This window comes from Oncorhynchus nerka, linkage group LG1, assembly GCF_034236695.1.
Source record: "Oncorhynchus nerka isolate Pitt River linkage group LG1, Oner_Uvic_2.0, whole genome shotgun sequence".
NCBI lineage: Eukaryota > Metazoa > Chordata > Actinopteri > Salmoniformes > Salmonidae > Oncorhynchus > Oncorhynchus nerka.
The window spans coordinates 27,436,209-27,452,348 of record NC_088396.1 but is presented as its reverse complement, the minus strand read 5'-3'; the positions used below and the strand labels follow the sequence as shown (position 1 = coordinate 27,452,348).

The following is a 16,140-nucleotide window of genomic DNA, read 5'->3' as shown; positions in this document are numbered from 1 at the left end:
ATATTTTCTGAAGGCTGCTGCTGTTCTGCTACTTCAGAAGAAATAAAGCACCATTGGTTTTGAGGTGCTAATAAAAGGAAGTGAAACTATTTACTTGTTGTGAAGCGCCATAACCGATTAGGCTGAGCCCCTTCTCCAAACAGAAACTTCTGTAGAGAGAGCAATGCTCCACCCCATCAATGCTGACTTAAATGAAGAACAAGCTTGAAGAATTTAGAAAATAATTTTTAAAAAATGGGCAGATATTGTACATACCAGGTGTGGAAAGCTCTTAGAGACTTACGCAGAGAGACTCACAGATGTAATCACTGAGAGATACTTAAGTAAATGAGATTTCAGTATTTCATTTAATACATTTTAAACAATTTTTCAGAACGTTTTCACTTTGTCATAATAGAGTGTAGATGGATGAAACAAAAACATATTTAATCAATTTTGAATTCAGGCTGTAACAAAATGTGGAATAAGTTGAGGGGTATGAACACTTTTTTTAATGGACCGTACATCTGAGGAACTATAGGTACAGGTAGGTTTACAGTATGAGAGATTAACATAATAATTACAATAACCTACAGGGTGAATTGCATCTCAGGTTTGTAACTTCTCATTACCAATGACAACACATAAGGTAGCACTCAGTTCAACATGGCAGAAGACAGTGATCATCTGGACTGAATCTCAACATTTCATTGATAACAAGAACATACAGAATATTAGAAACCAAAAGGTAACCATACAATCCTGTAGAAGGCATAGAAATAAAAAAGTACTACTGCACTACCGTGGCCAGTTTATTAGGTACACCACACCATTCAAGAAAATGGTTCACTCCTACAGTGAGTCACGTGGCTGTGGCTTGCTATATAAAGCAGGCAGACAGGTATCGAGGCGTTCAGAAACTGTTCGATTGAACATTAGAATGGGCAAAACGAGTGATTTAAGAGACGTGGTATGCTCGTCAGTGCCAGGCGCATCGGTTCCAGTATCTCAGAAACGAGAATGGTGTGACAAACAAAAAACATCCAGTGAGCGGCAGTCCTGTGGGCGAAAACAGCTTGTTGATGAGAGGTCGAATGAGAACGACAAGAATCGTGCGAGCTGACAAGCGGGCCACAAACAGGCAAATAACGGTGCAGTACAACAACGGCATCTCGGAATTAACAACTTGTCGGTCCTCGTCACAGATGGGCCATTGCACCAGACGACCACACCAGGTTCCTCTCCGATCAGCTAAAAACAAGAAGAAGTGGCTCCAGTGGGCACTCGATCACCAACACTGGACAACTGAAGAGTGGAAGAACTTTGCCTGGTCCGACTAATCCCGGGTCCTCTTGCGTCATGCTGATGGCAGAGTCAGCATATGGCGTAAAAAGCATGAGTCCATGGCCCCAACCTGCCTGGTGTCAACGGTATAGGCTGGTGGCGGTGGTATAATGGTGTAGGGAATGTTTTCCTGGCACCCGTTAGGTCCCTTGATACCAATTGAGCTACGTTTCCCATGAACCGAAGAATTTGGGCTGGCCACTTAGTGTGCATGTCAATGCATTGCAAGCCTAAATTAGTGGCTGTGTCTCTAGGAGGGCAACTACATCTCCTTCCAGCTGTACCTGGGTTAGGCTCTGGGTCAACCTGCGATAGCGCTCCACACCCACCAGGGGGCTCAACAGCCTCCTGCTCCTCTCCTTGTCCCGCTGCCACTCCTCCCTGCACCTCTGGAGTCCCTCAGCAGAGCCTGGATCAGGGGGCTCCATCTTCTTCACTCCACTGCTCTTCTTCACCTCCTCCATCTCCTCTTCCTCGCCATGGAGCAAAGACGACACGCCCTGTTTGAGTGACAGTACCTCTTTCTCCAGGGAATGGGCCAGTCGTGGTACCGTCCCGTCTCCTCCCCCCTGCCTGAGGCGCAGGATGGAGCAGGATGCTGGCAGGAAACCAAACAGGGAGTCGAGGAACTGCAGCACCTTGAACTGGCTACAGGTGAACAATTATGTAAATATCATGAGAGATATATATGTATTATTTGTGTTTAATCTGTATCGAAACGCACTATACCATTGAAGTATTACAGCGCCATTAAATGTTCCAGTATATTTGGATTAAGGAAAATTCATGCATGGCCCACCACTAAGTAATTTAATCACTCGTGGATAATTTCCTAATTCGTTGAACATATCAAACGGCATTGTAAGCAAAGATTAGCTACCTGCAGTGGACGGATAATTCTCCCTGGAAAGGTGTTTTGTGCTGCCAGTGAAACAGCATGACAGCAGATGGCCCAGCAGGATTGGCCAGTAGGTAGTGTGGGCTGATCTCTAGCCTCTCACAGGGAATGCTTGTCTGGATCCAGCCAGCCACATCACACAGGGTGTGGTCAGGAGAGTGGATCAGGAAGGTCCAGGCATCCAGCACAGCCAATAGGCTAAGCAGGTCTTCTCTAGCCTCATCTCGAGAGACAGGAAAGAAAATAGAATGCAATAGAATAGTGAACACACTACATACATACTGTATTAACTGTTTATTCAATGAGTAAGCAACACTATAATACTGTTAAGAAAAGACGTAAAGATGTCCACACACAAACGACTATAAATTATCATAAAGGGAGTTACAGAGCTCTTACTTATTGACCATCCACTAATATAAAGTGTCACAGTTTTACCTGTTGTGAGTTGACTGTTGGTCATCAGCTGGCGGTGGTGTTTGACCTGAATATCAATTTGGATTTGACCGCACTGGACCACTGTTGGTCCTGGAGCGGTTACAGAGGCCGAAGATCCCTGTCTGTGGACATAATGGAGCATAATGGGGCATTTGACACTGCCAGAGGTCAGCAGAGGGGTCAGGTCAGTCATAGCGGTCACTGCCAGTCGGTGTGTGGCACGGGCTCCGCTGGCAACGGTCCGCCTGCTCCTCTTAGCCGCTGGCTCTGGGTGAGAGTAGGGAGACGGGGGGCTGGGTGTGGAGGGGCTGGGTGTGGGGAACCAGGACGCTTGGCTGTGGGTCTGGATGACCGCAGGCGTCTGGCTCTGGCCTCTCTCTCTCAGGATGGATAAAGTAACACTCTCCGCTGAGCTGGAACAAAAATATATACTGAACAAAAATGTAAAACGCAACAATATCAAAAATGTTATGAAGTTACTGTTCATATGAGGAAATCAGTCAATTGAAATAAATGGATTTCAAATGACTGGGAATACAGATATGCATCTGTTGGTGACAGATACCTTAAAATAAACAGGCCTCACAATGAGCCTCAGGAGGACGTCATTGGTATTTCTGTGCATTAAAAATGCCATTGATAAAATGCAATTGTGTTCGTAGCTTATGCCTGCCCATACCATGACCCCACCATGGGGCACTCTTCACAACATTGACATCAGCAAACTGCTCGCCCACATGACACCATACACATGGTCTGCAGTTATGAGGCTGGTTGGAAGTACTGCTAAGTTCTCTAAAATGATGTTGAGGCGGTAGAGTGAACATTAAATTCTCTGGCAACAGTTCTGATGGACATTTCTGCAATCAGCATGCGAATTGCACGCTCCCTCAAAATATCTGTAGCGTTGTGTGACAAAACTGCACATCAGTGTCCTTTTACTGCCCCCAGCACAAGGTACACCTGTGTAATGAAAATTCTGTTTAATCAGCTTCTTCATATGCCACGCTTGTCAGGTGGATGGATTATCTTGGCAAAGGAGAAACACTAACAGGGATGTAAACAAAATTGTGCACAACATTTTTGAGAAATAAGCTTCTCGTGTGTATGGAACATTTCTGGAATCTTTAATTTCAGCTCATGAAACAAGGGACCAACACTTTACATGTTGTGTTTATAATTTTGTTCAGTGTATAACACGTCAGTAACAATCCCTTGGACACAGTAGGCTGCTGAACAGGGAATCAAATACATTTAGCATTAATGAAGTGAGTGAGCGAATAAATGAAAGACCAAAAGAACACATGAAAGAACAAACAGATGAGTGATCTAAAACTGTCTGGAGAGCCTATGTACTACTTGAGCTGTACCAGTGCCATGTTAACCCACAGCAGCAGCACTGAGGGCCCCCAAGCAATTCCACCATAAGGATGATATTCTCCATCCTCAAGACATGTGCCCAAGTTAAAACAGAACAGGTGGCGCAACTTGGACTCTTGATTGCTCTGCGCTCCCACAGAAACCGCTCTGAGGGCTGTTGGAGAGTATGTTGCCATGGTGACCAGATAGGCATGTGGCTGCTGTAGAGTAATTTCTCAAAGTCTGGAGAGTTATCGCCCGAGAGAGTAAGACGGGCTCCTAAAAGTAGCTCTTCTACAGGAGGCTGAGGCAAGGCAACAGGGTGGAAGGGAAGACATTATTGATGTCCCTTCAGTCTTGCTTTGAGTGCACTTCACAGGCATAAACAGCATTTGATGTTACATTTGTTTGCTATATGTCCTCATAAATGCAATCATGATCTAAGTTGTATAAGTTCTGTGATATTAACTAGGTTTCCATCTCACTTTTTATGCGAGTGTTGACAAACCAAAATACGCTAGACAAGATGGAATCTTTTTGTGTCGGTACAATTAATTTTGCGAGAAATGGTGGTGGAAACGCCTTTATGCACACATATTGATACAATAACCATCATATCGAAGTAAAATTGGAGTCACGCGATATTTTGTGTGATCCTCTCACTACAACTCGGGAAAGCGAGCAGTTTATTAAGCTACAGATGAAATCAATTATGAAGTTCACAGGGTGGTGAAAGTACACAGCGATGAGCTTGATGCTCTTTTCCAATATTCTGGTGACATTATGATCTACGCTTGGCTGTTGTTTGACATAATAATAATAATCTTATCATGTAGGCCAGAGATTCCCAACCAAGGGGTACTTGAGAAGATTTGAGATCATAGGACTACTGGTAAAATGCATGAGGGGGTAACACCTAGCAGAGCAAAATTCAGTTGGTGGTACAGTAACGGACAAAGGTTTGGAACCACTGATGTAGGCTATACCTTCACTACATGTGCAAGCTGTTGCTAGAGTGCACGTGCCAAGGCCAGAGTGGGAACATTCACTATTTAAAAAGGCAACATTTTTTGTGACAAAACCATCAGTAGAATTGAAAATGCGATGGAGACCCTTTTCCCCCCCTCTCTCGGTACATGGGAATTTAACCGCAAAAGTAATTTATGTGCATTAAGTCATCACTGCCTTTTGTCCGCAAAAAGTCAATTAGATGACACCACATCTTAAATGTGAAAATGCGCATATTGTTTTACGCATATGCAGATTTTACAATATTTGTCACCAATTGGATTGAAACCTAGCTAGTGAAACAAATGTCCGGAGGGGAAACATTGTCTTTCGGGTGTGATTTAAGTGAGTGGATTTAAAGATCAATATTCTGGCAGTTTTTTAATATTTTTTATCTCTTGTCTTTTGGTTGGGGGAATTGCTCATTGGTAGGTAAAGAAATCTGGTCAGCCACTGTGGGATCTAACATCTGGTCAGTGGCTTTCACCAGGCAGGAACCATGCTTGACTGAGACCATTAACACATACTATCATTACTTTAACACTGCCACTATCATTACCATGCCCTCAGCTCCATAAAATGAAGATATCAATAAAATTAGAAGCTGCAAAATTCACTAATAACAATTGATGTTCAATGATACGTAGCTGAGGAAAATAAGATGCAATGTTCATAGGGCTCTCAAACGAGCTCACATGACAGTGAAAATATCAACTGATATAGAGAGAAGTATATTTACATGGCACTCTCTGTGGATAGTATCACGCCCACAATCAAGCGGTCTTCAATGACACGGTGCCAAAGATTGTCCACGAGAGGTGGTGGCATCACCGGTATAACCTGCCTCTTCTCATGAATGGCCTCGTCCTCTGGCTCATCTTCCCATAGAGAAACAAGGCCTTCCTGTTAGAGAGGATCAAAGACTACCATCAACACCAATATGATAACAGTTACATACATCTGGCATATATTGAATTGTCATGTAAGAAAGATCATGATAATGTAAGAAAAATAAGCGTGACTAGGCTAATGACAATCACCTGCTCTGTCTGGGTGAGAATATGTTCTCTTCCTGAGACCAGGTCTGTGAGGGCTTGGACTGACTGGCGTAGAACCCTCTCCTTCACCCTCACATCGCTCTGAAGATCCTGGAGCAAGGTCAGGCCACTCTAAAGAAACACAACATAGTGGAAAATAGCAACATCTTGGATAAACTGGAATATTGTTGCATCTGGACAATACACTCCAAACATGACAACTGTTAAATAATTTATGCATTGTTCTCATTAGCACCCAAATACACAACTACAGAATAACAGCTGTGATGTTGTTCTCCTGAATGTAATAATATACCTGTAGTCTGGACTGTAGAGCTTGGACAGTTAGGAGGTAGTTCTCCTGAGCTGTGTCAGATGCCTGCTGTCCTTCACTGCTCTCCTGTCCATGCTGAAACATACAACAATCTTTAAAGATCAGAATGGTACCTTTAGGCATTTGGCTTACAAAACACCAGATATGAACCTTGTTACATACAACATTTAGGGGTATAAGTTGGGTGTTATAAAACTGGTAAAGAAGAACAAATAGTAGTGTCTCACAGAATAGGTTGTCCCGCAGAGATCTGTGATGAGGAAAAGATCCACTGGATCCACAGGAGGGCTCTGGCTTCCAAAGACCAGCAGCATCTGATCTGTTCCACAGCTCAAAAAGTCATCCACATGTAGGGAGGTCACACCTGACCAGCATGATGCTACCTGAGGGAGACAGAATAGGGCCATGAGAATTATACAGTAATCATGATAGCTCACCCAAAATAGCAGAACAATACCTGAAAAGTATCTTTCCACACTGCACAGACATGTCCATCGTTGAAATAGATGGCAAACAGACATCCATTGCGTCCAGTGTTGACCATCTGAATGTGTTGAGGTTCTTCAAAGGGAAGCAGACATACCTCAATGGGAATGCCGTTCTCAAAATACACCAACTGCTTTTTACTGGTCGCTGCCACCACAGTTGATTTCAACACACTGTTCACCTCTTCAGCGGAGATCACAAATACACACTGTGTGATGGAACTATAGGCATGAGGTAAGATTAGATCTGCATTAAATACTTGTCCGTCCTCTACAAAATACCCCATGGTTTTGCTCCCGCCTGGAGAGTCCAACTGATCTTTCAGGCATTCTTTTGATTGTGTTTGGTAACCTAGTATGAATATTTTTCTTTTGTTGAGAGGAAACTCAACAATACAATTCAGAGAGAGCTTGATAGGTATTTGTCTAACTTCACCTGCCTGCAGTGACGTGTAGAAGACAATACCAGCATGGCTCCATAATACAGTAGGGCCTTGCAAGATAGTAACATTGTCTTTCATTCGGTATGGCAGTTTAAACTCCATATGTGGCTCTAATCTATTTGAGATGCTCAGAGTGAGAAGGCTGTACTTGAAGACATTTCCCTTCTTGCTCTGTATCAGTAAAATGCATGGCGAAGTGACTCTGTTTTTCACATGTAGGGCAAAGGTGCATGCCACTATATCAACATTAGATGAACTCTTTCTGTTGATGACGGCCATACCACCATTCCCCTTTAAGAAAGTGCAGCCATCCCGTTGAAATGTCAGTCTGCTGAAAGCCAATTCTGATCCTCTTCGACTTTCGCCATCTCTGAGATTGGGGAGTTTGCACTGAAATGTGAGAATATCACCATGGAAGGAGAGCAGCTTCGTGTGTTTGGGACTGTCATGTGTCATTGTGGTACTTTTATCCACAGTAGGATGAGTTCAGCAGGTGCCCTCTGTGTCCCCTCTTCGTCACCTGAAAAGTATATGCACAGGACTCTAGTTGAGTTTAGCTTGTCTAGCTAACGTTAGCTTAATCAGTTGACTGAAATGCTCAGCTGGTGTACTGTAGTTATAGTAGCCAGTTACTGTAACGTTAGCTAGTTAACTTACTTGCACTAAACCCCAAAATTGCACAGAACAAACATGTAGTTAACTAGCTAGCTACGTGATTTCGAGATACAATTATGAAAGATGAACCGGTGATGCTTACCTGCAGTTATGGGGCAAAAGTTTGTCAAATAGTTAGCTATCAAATATTCACTGTCAAAACATCGCGCCAGCACTCAGTCAAGGTGCCCTTGATTCATGTCGCCTGCGTAGAAGATGGGTGGAGTGTTTCATGGCCAAATACCAAAATGGTTGATGTGGTTTTATATATATAATGTTATACAATGTTATACAATGTCTCATATAAAGTTCTCAATTCTACAAGCTCATCCGGCGAAGCACGTGACCCAAATCTAACGCTTTCAATTACGTAACAAACTTTGCATTGTGGGATAGCCAGTCTTGTTTCCAACAACATACACGTGAACAGTTGTCGCATTCAAAACAACTGGTAACTCGGAAAACTCCGACTCCCGACTTCAGTGCGCTCATAACCACTGGGAACCCTGGAGAAAGAACGAGCTCCAACTGGGAAATATCGTATTGGAGGGCTTATCCAACATGGAATCTCTGGAACTCCGAATTTCCGACCTGAAGTTCACTGACGTCATGATTTGACCTTTTTTCCCCCGAATTCCCTGTTGTCGTGAAAGCACCAAGGATAAACTATTGTTTACGTGCTTTGTCATCAATGCCTACGTTGAAGACGCTTGAATTAATCCATGCAATGTTCTTCACATTTGCATAAATGGACCTGAGATATCATATACTTATGTATATATTTGACGAGCTAGCCAAGAGTAAAAATGGCAACATATATTGTATATCAGTGGGTAGTACTGATTCATCTATCAACTTCCATGTAGCCACACTAGCCACCACAGAAGCAGTCACTTGAACAGAGTCACTTGAACATGGCGGAAGTTGGGCAGCTCGAATCAGAGCAGGTAGCATACCAGCTCATTTTAGCAACAAGATTACATATATTTTGCTTGGCTATTTGTTATGTTAATATTCATTAACATTACACATGGCAAACTTATCTCTCTTACAACAGGACATTGAGAAGAAAATTGAGGAGACAAAACAGAAGTTCAAGAATGAGTACGTCCAAGGTAAGTGCCTGGTAACAGTTCAGTTAGCTAGCTAGCAAAATAACATTTGACACAACACCCCATAATCTAGCTACTGTAACGGATAACATCATTCGCTAACTAGTTAGCTAAAAGCCAAAAAGCTATGCGCTGTTCGATTTCAGTCCATCAATCTAGTTTACTTAGCTAGTTAACGTTACCTATTTGACTGAGAACAGATCATACTTTTGAAATAGTAGCCTGTTGCCATATGTTCACATGTGCCACTTGTAAACAATACTTATCATAGTAATCATCATCATACCTATTCAGTTTCTGACAGATTGTTCTGATACATTAATTCATTGATGAATGAATATTGATTTGCCTACTAGCAGTGACATGTCTGTGGTCACACCATTATAATGTAAACGTGTTTTTTTGTAATAGAAAAACCTGTTATTTTGAGTAGCCTACTTGAATTGAAAACTATACTATACCTTTCAGTCCCCTGATAAGAGTTCTTGAATGACCAATCCCTATTTGAAAGAACACTTGTTTCCTAAACAGCTACATTTAGTAAATGAGGTAGCTGAAGTAGCAAGGCACCCCTGTTTTGTTTTACATAAAGTAGGCTAATTGCTGTCTGCACTCTATGGTAGGGTCTTGTCGCAAAAGGTTAGAAGCAACAAACTCATAGGTGTGTTTTTGGAGTAGGTATTCAGTTTATATATGAGTAATATAAATTGTTAATTTCTCTATCCCTCACAGAATCCGACAAATATGACTCCAGAGATGTGGACAGGCTACAGAAGGATGACGCTCTGGTGGAGGCATACCTGACATGGCGACAATACTCTGTGGACGATGCCTTGAAAATGATTGACGATAGTTTCCTGTGGAGGAAAGAATTTGGTTTGAATGGTGAGGAGATTGGGCACATTTCTAACCTCTCCTAAAATTCCATTGCAGGTGTCCTTGTTTTCAGGGATTAAAGAAGGGAAAGGAAGTGACACTGTCAATAACCACATTTCCATCCACAGTTTTTATGCGTGTACCATACCAAGTCATACCATTATAAGAAGTTTCGGTACAATTTTATAAATGCCAACCAATAATCTGTTTGGTAGACATGGTGGGATTGAGTCGCAACAAAATGGAATTTAGCATTGCATATAAATGTTCGGAATGACACTTTCATGTGTACAACATCTAAAGACCTACATCACTATACTGAGAGCTTTGCTGTTTCTAAAATGACATATTTGGGTGTTTTTGGAGCCTTTGTTCATGTTAATCTGTGGCCCCCATACTGCAAGTGTGGTAAGTGTCTGGACCCTTCTATAACATGCCATTTGCATCAAATAGAGATTTGGTTGTAAAAAGTAAACTTCTCCTTTTTAAGGTTGTGTAGAAAACAGGAACAGCACACATTCTACACTCTGCTAAAGTAGTGTCCTAACTATATTCAAATACAGTTATAAAGAGCATTTTTATGTAGGCCTATCAGTATCACCACACTGTGACGATTCATCAGTAGCTGTTTTGTGTGCCAATGTGGGATAGATTCTTGGCCTTCTCTCAGAGAAAGGCTTCATAGTCCATCCGTACAAGCCGGAGACAATCTTCTATAAGCCTCACTGGTAAATTGCTGCATTTTAGTCATTCAATTACAGGGTTTTAATCCAGCCAACAGTCAGTTTGTTAAATCGGCGTCATGCAGAAATTGGATTTACAACTTCTGATATAGTTATTGTCACTTGTTGACATGTTTTGTCAGTCTTGAATAGAAGAGAGGAGTTAGGAATACTTTGGTTTTTAAGATAATTATTTTGGCCAGTAATTGTTCCTATTATGAAACATTCTTATTGAATGGCCAAGAAAGTTTTTGGCCATGAAAGTTTTGTCTTATTTCAGACCTCACTGAGAGCAGCATTCCAAAGTGGATGTTTGAGACGGGGGCTGTCTTCCTCCATGGCTATGACAAGGAAGGCAACAAGCTCTGTATGTTGATTCAATATGCTCATACGGTACCATATGTATAATATATTTCTCTACTAATTGCTCACTGACACAATATTTATACCCCTTACAAAAGGATACAAAATAAGTTCCGTCATTGTTCTTTAATACGTTTGCCACATATGTTGAGATTATTGAATGCAATACCTTTGTCTGTGTTTTCAGTCTGGTTCAAAGTCAAGCTACATACCAAGGATGCAAAGACCATCATGGACAAGAAGAAGTATGTTGCCTTCTGGCTGGAGCGCTATGCTAAGAGAGAGCCAGGGATGCCACTCACTGTTGTGTTCGACATGGCTGATTCAGGGATCAGCAATATCGTGAGTGGACACTTACCTGTATGATTAACATTGTAGTCATTTCATGTATTTGTCACCTGCCCTTATTATTTGATAGTCTTTGAAGAATCACTGTAATTCCATCCATTGCTACAGTACATCAATAGCTCTGGTTTCAACCAATATCACAGTTGATCCACTCTACATAGGTTAAAGGCGGGCTTTATTTTTGTTAATTTTTGTCCTCATAATTAAACATGTTTGCCCCCTTTTCAAAAAGATGTGACTAACTCTGTGGGTGGTTATGAGTGCCATTGAAGACCCGGTGTGCATCCTAATTTTGCTTGCTGTTTGAGCCAGGGACTTGGAGGGATTGATGCTCTTCAATGCTTAGCACGTTGGAGATTAAAGTGACCTTTAAATCCGTTTGGTCAATCCAAATCGACTGACTACCTAATCCATAGACTGACTGTCTGTCAGAGCCTCCAGGCAGGCACTCTCCTCTCTGTCAGTCAGCTTGCTTCACAGCCCAAACTCACTCCTGGAGAAATGCACCAATTAAACACACACGAGCCAGAGAGAGAAAACCCAAATATGAAATGTGTGGATTAGTAGATCAGTTTGGGAAGCAGTCTTAATGACGTTTTCGGAAATAGCCCACTGTGTGGGTTGGAACAGGCCTAGCCAGTGTTATCTCATTAACTTTAAAAAATGTGTCTGTAGGGGGTGGGATCTAGACAGGCTCCTCCTAAGGGTATGACTAGATTGATAGTGTTGTCTGACGATAATAGGCCAATATGGTAATGGAAACATGACTGAGTGAATTGTCATGAACGAGGCTTTTAAGGTAGCTGTAATCCATTCAACTGACTGGAGAGTTTTAGATACCGGTAGTCTCGTGTGTTTGTATGACTTCAACCTTTGTCCTTGTTTCAGGAGACTCAGGACAGATAGCAATTGGTTTGTTTGGAGGACACGTGCACACACGAAAAGGAAACCTCTGAGTTTCCAAGCTGTCCGTAGTTATCGCAGCCAAGGCTTGTTATGGAGAGCGACTTTATACAACCTTTTAATCAAGGTTCCTCAATCATACAGTAAACAACCAAACTGCAATGTGTCAGCAAATACTGTGATTAATACAATCAGCGCAATGCAAGTAGACTAGCCTCTGCCTTAGTTATGGTGGTTCATGGGGTGCCTGAATTATATTTCATATGATTGAGTTGAGGGAAGGTGTTTGAAAGTATGTAATGGATTGGCTACAGCTCTGTTCAGTAGAACTTGTGACAAAGTTTCAATGGTGGTGATTTGGGTCAATGCACAGCTTGCGGCAGTAAATATCTTAGGCTGAGCAAACAATTTCCCTATTGAAAACCCATAAAACGTCTTTGCTAGTCAAAGCCTGCTTTGAGGCTGTATAGCACTGTACTTTCTGAGTCGTTCATTTACTTTTTTTTCTTTTTCAGGACATGGATTTTGTGAAGTATATCATTAATTGCTTCAAAGTGTATTATCCAAAGTTTCTATGTAAGTATAGAAAAAGTGTAACAATATGGGTTTCATTCACGGGTTGATCGATCAACTTTGTATGACACAGATGGCCTACATATTTAGTATTATCATTGACATGCATTGTGTGAAATTAGTTTTAATAAATGGATTTAAAACAATGCACATGGCATCATATGATTCTGTGTTGTGGCCTTGTTACCTCTCAGATATGGTTTTATCTTGTCATTTCAGCCAAAATGATCATTGTTGACATGCCATGGATCATGAATGGTGAGTCATGTAGTTATTCAAAATATTTGCTATAGAAATGTTAGTACCCATAAGGAACCAGTCTTTATGATTGAATCGTAGTTTGGACTTCGTAGTTGGGACACCGTTGTTTTTTTGTTTTTTTCAGCTGCATGGAAGATTGTGAAGACATGGTTGGGTCCAGAAGCCATCAGCAAGCTCAAGTTTGCATCCAAAAACGAGATCCAGACGTTTATTGACCCTGAGTACCTCCCTCTTCACATGGGTGGAATGGTATGTACCTGCAGTAATGAACTCAGTGGCAGTGACGCTGTCCATTGATCTACCTGGCTGCATACATTTTCATCTTACTATCTCATCTGATGAATTCCCTTTTTCAAACATCAACATTTTACAGGTTTTGCCTCTATTCCTCCGCTCACATTTCATGAGAAAATGTGTCTAGCCTGTGACTAATCAATATTTGGCCATTATCACATTACTTCGGATGGTTGACCTAATACTATCTCTGAATTCATTTCAGGACCCCTTCAAATACAGCTATCCTCCCCTTCCTGACGATGACTTCCAAACACCCACCTGTGAGAACGGACCAATCGTCAGCGAGGATGACAATGAGAGCAAGGAGGGCGAATCAGAGGGCAAGGAGTTGGAGTCAAGCTTCAGCTCCGAGGTCGCTGTCAAACCCAAAAAGGTACAAAGGCTCCCCTTTTATTTATCAACTCTGGTATTTTCTGTCCTCCTCTCTAAATGTAGGTACAGCAAGGAAGACAACAACACGCACAGATACATTGTATATTCACGCTGTGGCTGCATATAAACTCCTAATATGGCTTAAATAGTTTTACTTATCCATTAGATTTTTAGAATTAGTACAAGATGTTGTCATGTTTCTAAGGTAGCCTGCCATTAAATCTGGCTCCTGCTATTACTCATTAACAGTAGAGTGAATTTAGTTAGTATTTGCAGTGAGCTAAAATTGATTACTGACGGTTTAACCCTGCATGGGGTTCTCTTAGAAACAGCAGACAGATTTTTATCTTCGTCATTAGCTCGAATTACCATTAAAGCACACCCTGTCCACACTCGGCAGTCAAATAAGACGTTAGAGGAAGTCCAGTCGAGTTACTCCTCACTTTGATGTGCCGTTTTACTCCCAGACCCTTTCATTTCTCAACGTTTAGTGTGAGATAACAGTATGTAATCGGGGTCCTCTGTGGAGAGAGCTGTGAATGGTTGAGGCGCTAATGCCCTGATTTGGCAGCTATTAAGCTCCTCCTCATTGTCTCGGTCAAGGTGACTTCCAATGTCTCCAGCTGCCACTTAATCCTTCCTGTCGACTGACTGACTGTACCCGCACATCGCAGTCCCACTCTCTGGATCTACCTCAGTCTCCCTCACTCAACACATGGCTCCTCTCATTAGGCAATTTTTTATTATTCTTTTTTTTTTTTTACCCTTTATTTAACTAGGCAAGTCAGTTAAGAACAAATTCTTATTTTCAATGACGGCCTAGGAACAGTGGGTTAACTGCCTGTTCAGGGGCAGAACGACAGATTTGTACCTTGTCAGCTCTGGGATTTGAATTTGCAACCTTTCGGTTACTAGTCTAATGCTCTAACCACTAGGCTGCCCTGCCGCCCCCTATTGAGAATGTGTCAAGTCTGACTGGCGTCAAAGAAGCTCTTCCTAGCTGCGGTGGGAGACCGCTTTTTCCCGCATGCGTCGCTCGGCTTACCTGACTTCACAGCAGTGTTTAAAGCAGTTCCCAGAATACACCCGCGGGGCCTACTTTCTTTCTTTTGTGTTACCACTAATGGTTTTGTTGCCGGCCGGCCCTCGTGCAGCCAGCGCCCATCAGAGACAACCTGCAGCTCTAGGCTTTAACACACCTCCACCATCTAGTGCTCTCTGCTGTCGTTAGGCTGCCGTACCCTAGCAACAGTCAGCACATCATTACTGGCATATGCTGCACACATTCCCCTCTTTCTCTTCCCTTGGGGTCTTCACTGTTCATCCACAGCACAATCTATTTAGCCTCTACTTTGTGTGACAAGCAAAACAAACACACATTGTAGCCTATGATATAGGCTACTGTCATTTCTGTCATATGAAGACTAGCCTGTATGAGTAGATCTACCTGTTTCATATTCTTTAGTGTAATGTCAACTGGATGGTAGTGCGGTGAAGTGTTGGGTGTTTATTGATGTAGCTCTCTGGGTGTAGCTGCGCTAGTTATGTGTCCTATATTCCTAGCATTACATTTACATACATTTAAGTCATTTAGCAGACGCTCTTATCCAGAGCGACTTACAAATTGGTGCATTCACCTTATGACCTCCAGTGGAACAGTAGTGCATCTAAATCTTTTCAGGGGGAGGGGGGGTGAGAGGGATTACTTTATCCTATCCTAGGTATTCCTTAAAGAGGTGGGGTTTCAGGTGTCTCCGGAAGGTGGTGATTGACTCCGCTGTCCTGGCGTCGTGAGGGAGTTTGTTCCACCATTGGGGGGCCAGAGCAGCGAACAGTTTTGACTGGGCTGAGCGGGAACTGTACTTCCTCAGTGGTAGGGAGGCGAGCAGGCCAGAGGTGGATGAACGCAGTGCCCTTGTTTGGGTGTAGGGCCTGATCAGAGCCTGGAGGTACTGAGGTGCCGTTCCCCTCACAGCTCCGTAGGCAAGCACCATGGTCTTGTAGCGGATGCGAGCTTCAACTGGAAGCCAGTGGAGGGAGCGGAGGAGCGGGGAACGTGAGAGAACTTGGGAAGGTTGAACACCAGACGGGCTGCGGCGTTCTGGATGAGTTGTAGGGGTTTAATGGCACAGGCAGGGAGCCCAGCCAACAGCGAGTTGCAGTAATCCAGACGGGAGATGACAAGTGCCTGGATTAGGACCTGCGCCGCTTCCTGTGTGAGGCAGGGTCGTACTCTGCGGATGTTGTAGAGCATGAACCTACAGGAACGGGCCACCGCCTTGATGTTAGTTGAGAACGACAGGGTGTTGTCCAGGATCACGCCAAGGTTCTTAG

At 42.7% G+C, this 16,140-nt stretch overlaps 2 protein-coding genes across 2 annotated transcripts in view; one reads left to right on the top strand and one right to left on the bottom strand.

Annotated features, from left to right (window-relative positions):
* Positions 1 to 328: 328 nt before the first annotated feature.
* On the bottom strand, positions 329 to 8,348 carry fancb (FA complementation group B). The gene is made up of 9 exons (XM_029658378.2): positions 8,083 to 8,348; positions 6,855 to 7,845; positions 6,625 to 6,780; positions 6,380 to 6,472; positions 6,067 to 6,195; positions 5,766 to 5,929; positions 2,660 to 3,072; positions 2,204 to 2,444; positions 329 to 1,971 (listed from the first exon to the last, which is right to left on the bottom strand). The coding sequence occupies exons 2-9, from the start codon at positions 7,779 to 7,781 to the stop codon at positions 1,554 to 1,556; spliced, it is 2,541 nt and encodes an 846-aa protein (XP_029514238.1). The 5' UTR covers positions 7,782 to 7,845; positions 8,083 to 8,348; the 3' UTR covers positions 329 to 1,553.
* Positions 8,349 to 8,434: 86 nt separating this feature from the next.
* Positions 8,435 to 16,140, top strand: part of LOC115128502 (motile sperm domain-containing protein 2-like) — a 34,658-nt gene continuing 26,952 nt past the window's right edge. The window contains exons 1-9 of the mRNA XM_029658392.2: positions 8,435 to 8,926; positions 9,037 to 9,094; positions 9,824 to 9,976; positions 10,970 to 11,056; positions 11,240 to 11,394; positions 12,819 to 12,879; positions 13,096 to 13,134; positions 13,262 to 13,386; positions 13,637 to 13,807. Coding sequence (XP_029514252.1) covers positions 8,894 to 8,926; positions 9,037 to 9,094; positions 9,824 to 9,976; positions 10,970 to 11,056; positions 11,240 to 11,394; positions 12,819 to 12,879; positions 13,096 to 13,134; positions 13,262 to 13,386; positions 13,637 to 13,807 — 882 coding nt within the window. The 5' untranslated portion in view covers positions 8,435 to 8,893. The remainder of the gene's footprint in view (positions 8,927 to 9,036; positions 9,095 to 9,823; positions 9,977 to 10,969; positions 11,057 to 11,239; positions 11,395 to 12,818; positions 12,880 to 13,095; positions 13,135 to 13,261; positions 13,387 to 13,636; positions 13,808 to 16,140) is intronic.

What these genes read in the sequence shown, in the direction of transcription:
- fancb (XM_029658378.2), bottom strand. Translation starts at nt 7,781, where the DNA reads ATGACACATGACAGTCCCAAACACACGAAGCTGCTCTCCTTCCATGGT. An exon ending in TTCTCACCCAGACAGAGCAG is followed by an intron (nt 5,930 to 6,066) that starts GTGATTGTCATT and finishes CCTCTCTAACAG; the next exon opens with GAAGGCCTTGTTTCTCTATG. An exon ending in CTATCCACAGAGAGTGCCAT is followed by an intron (nt 3,073 to 5,765) that starts GTAAATATACTT and finishes TTTTTGTTCCAG; the next exon opens with CTCAGCGGAGAGTGTTACTT.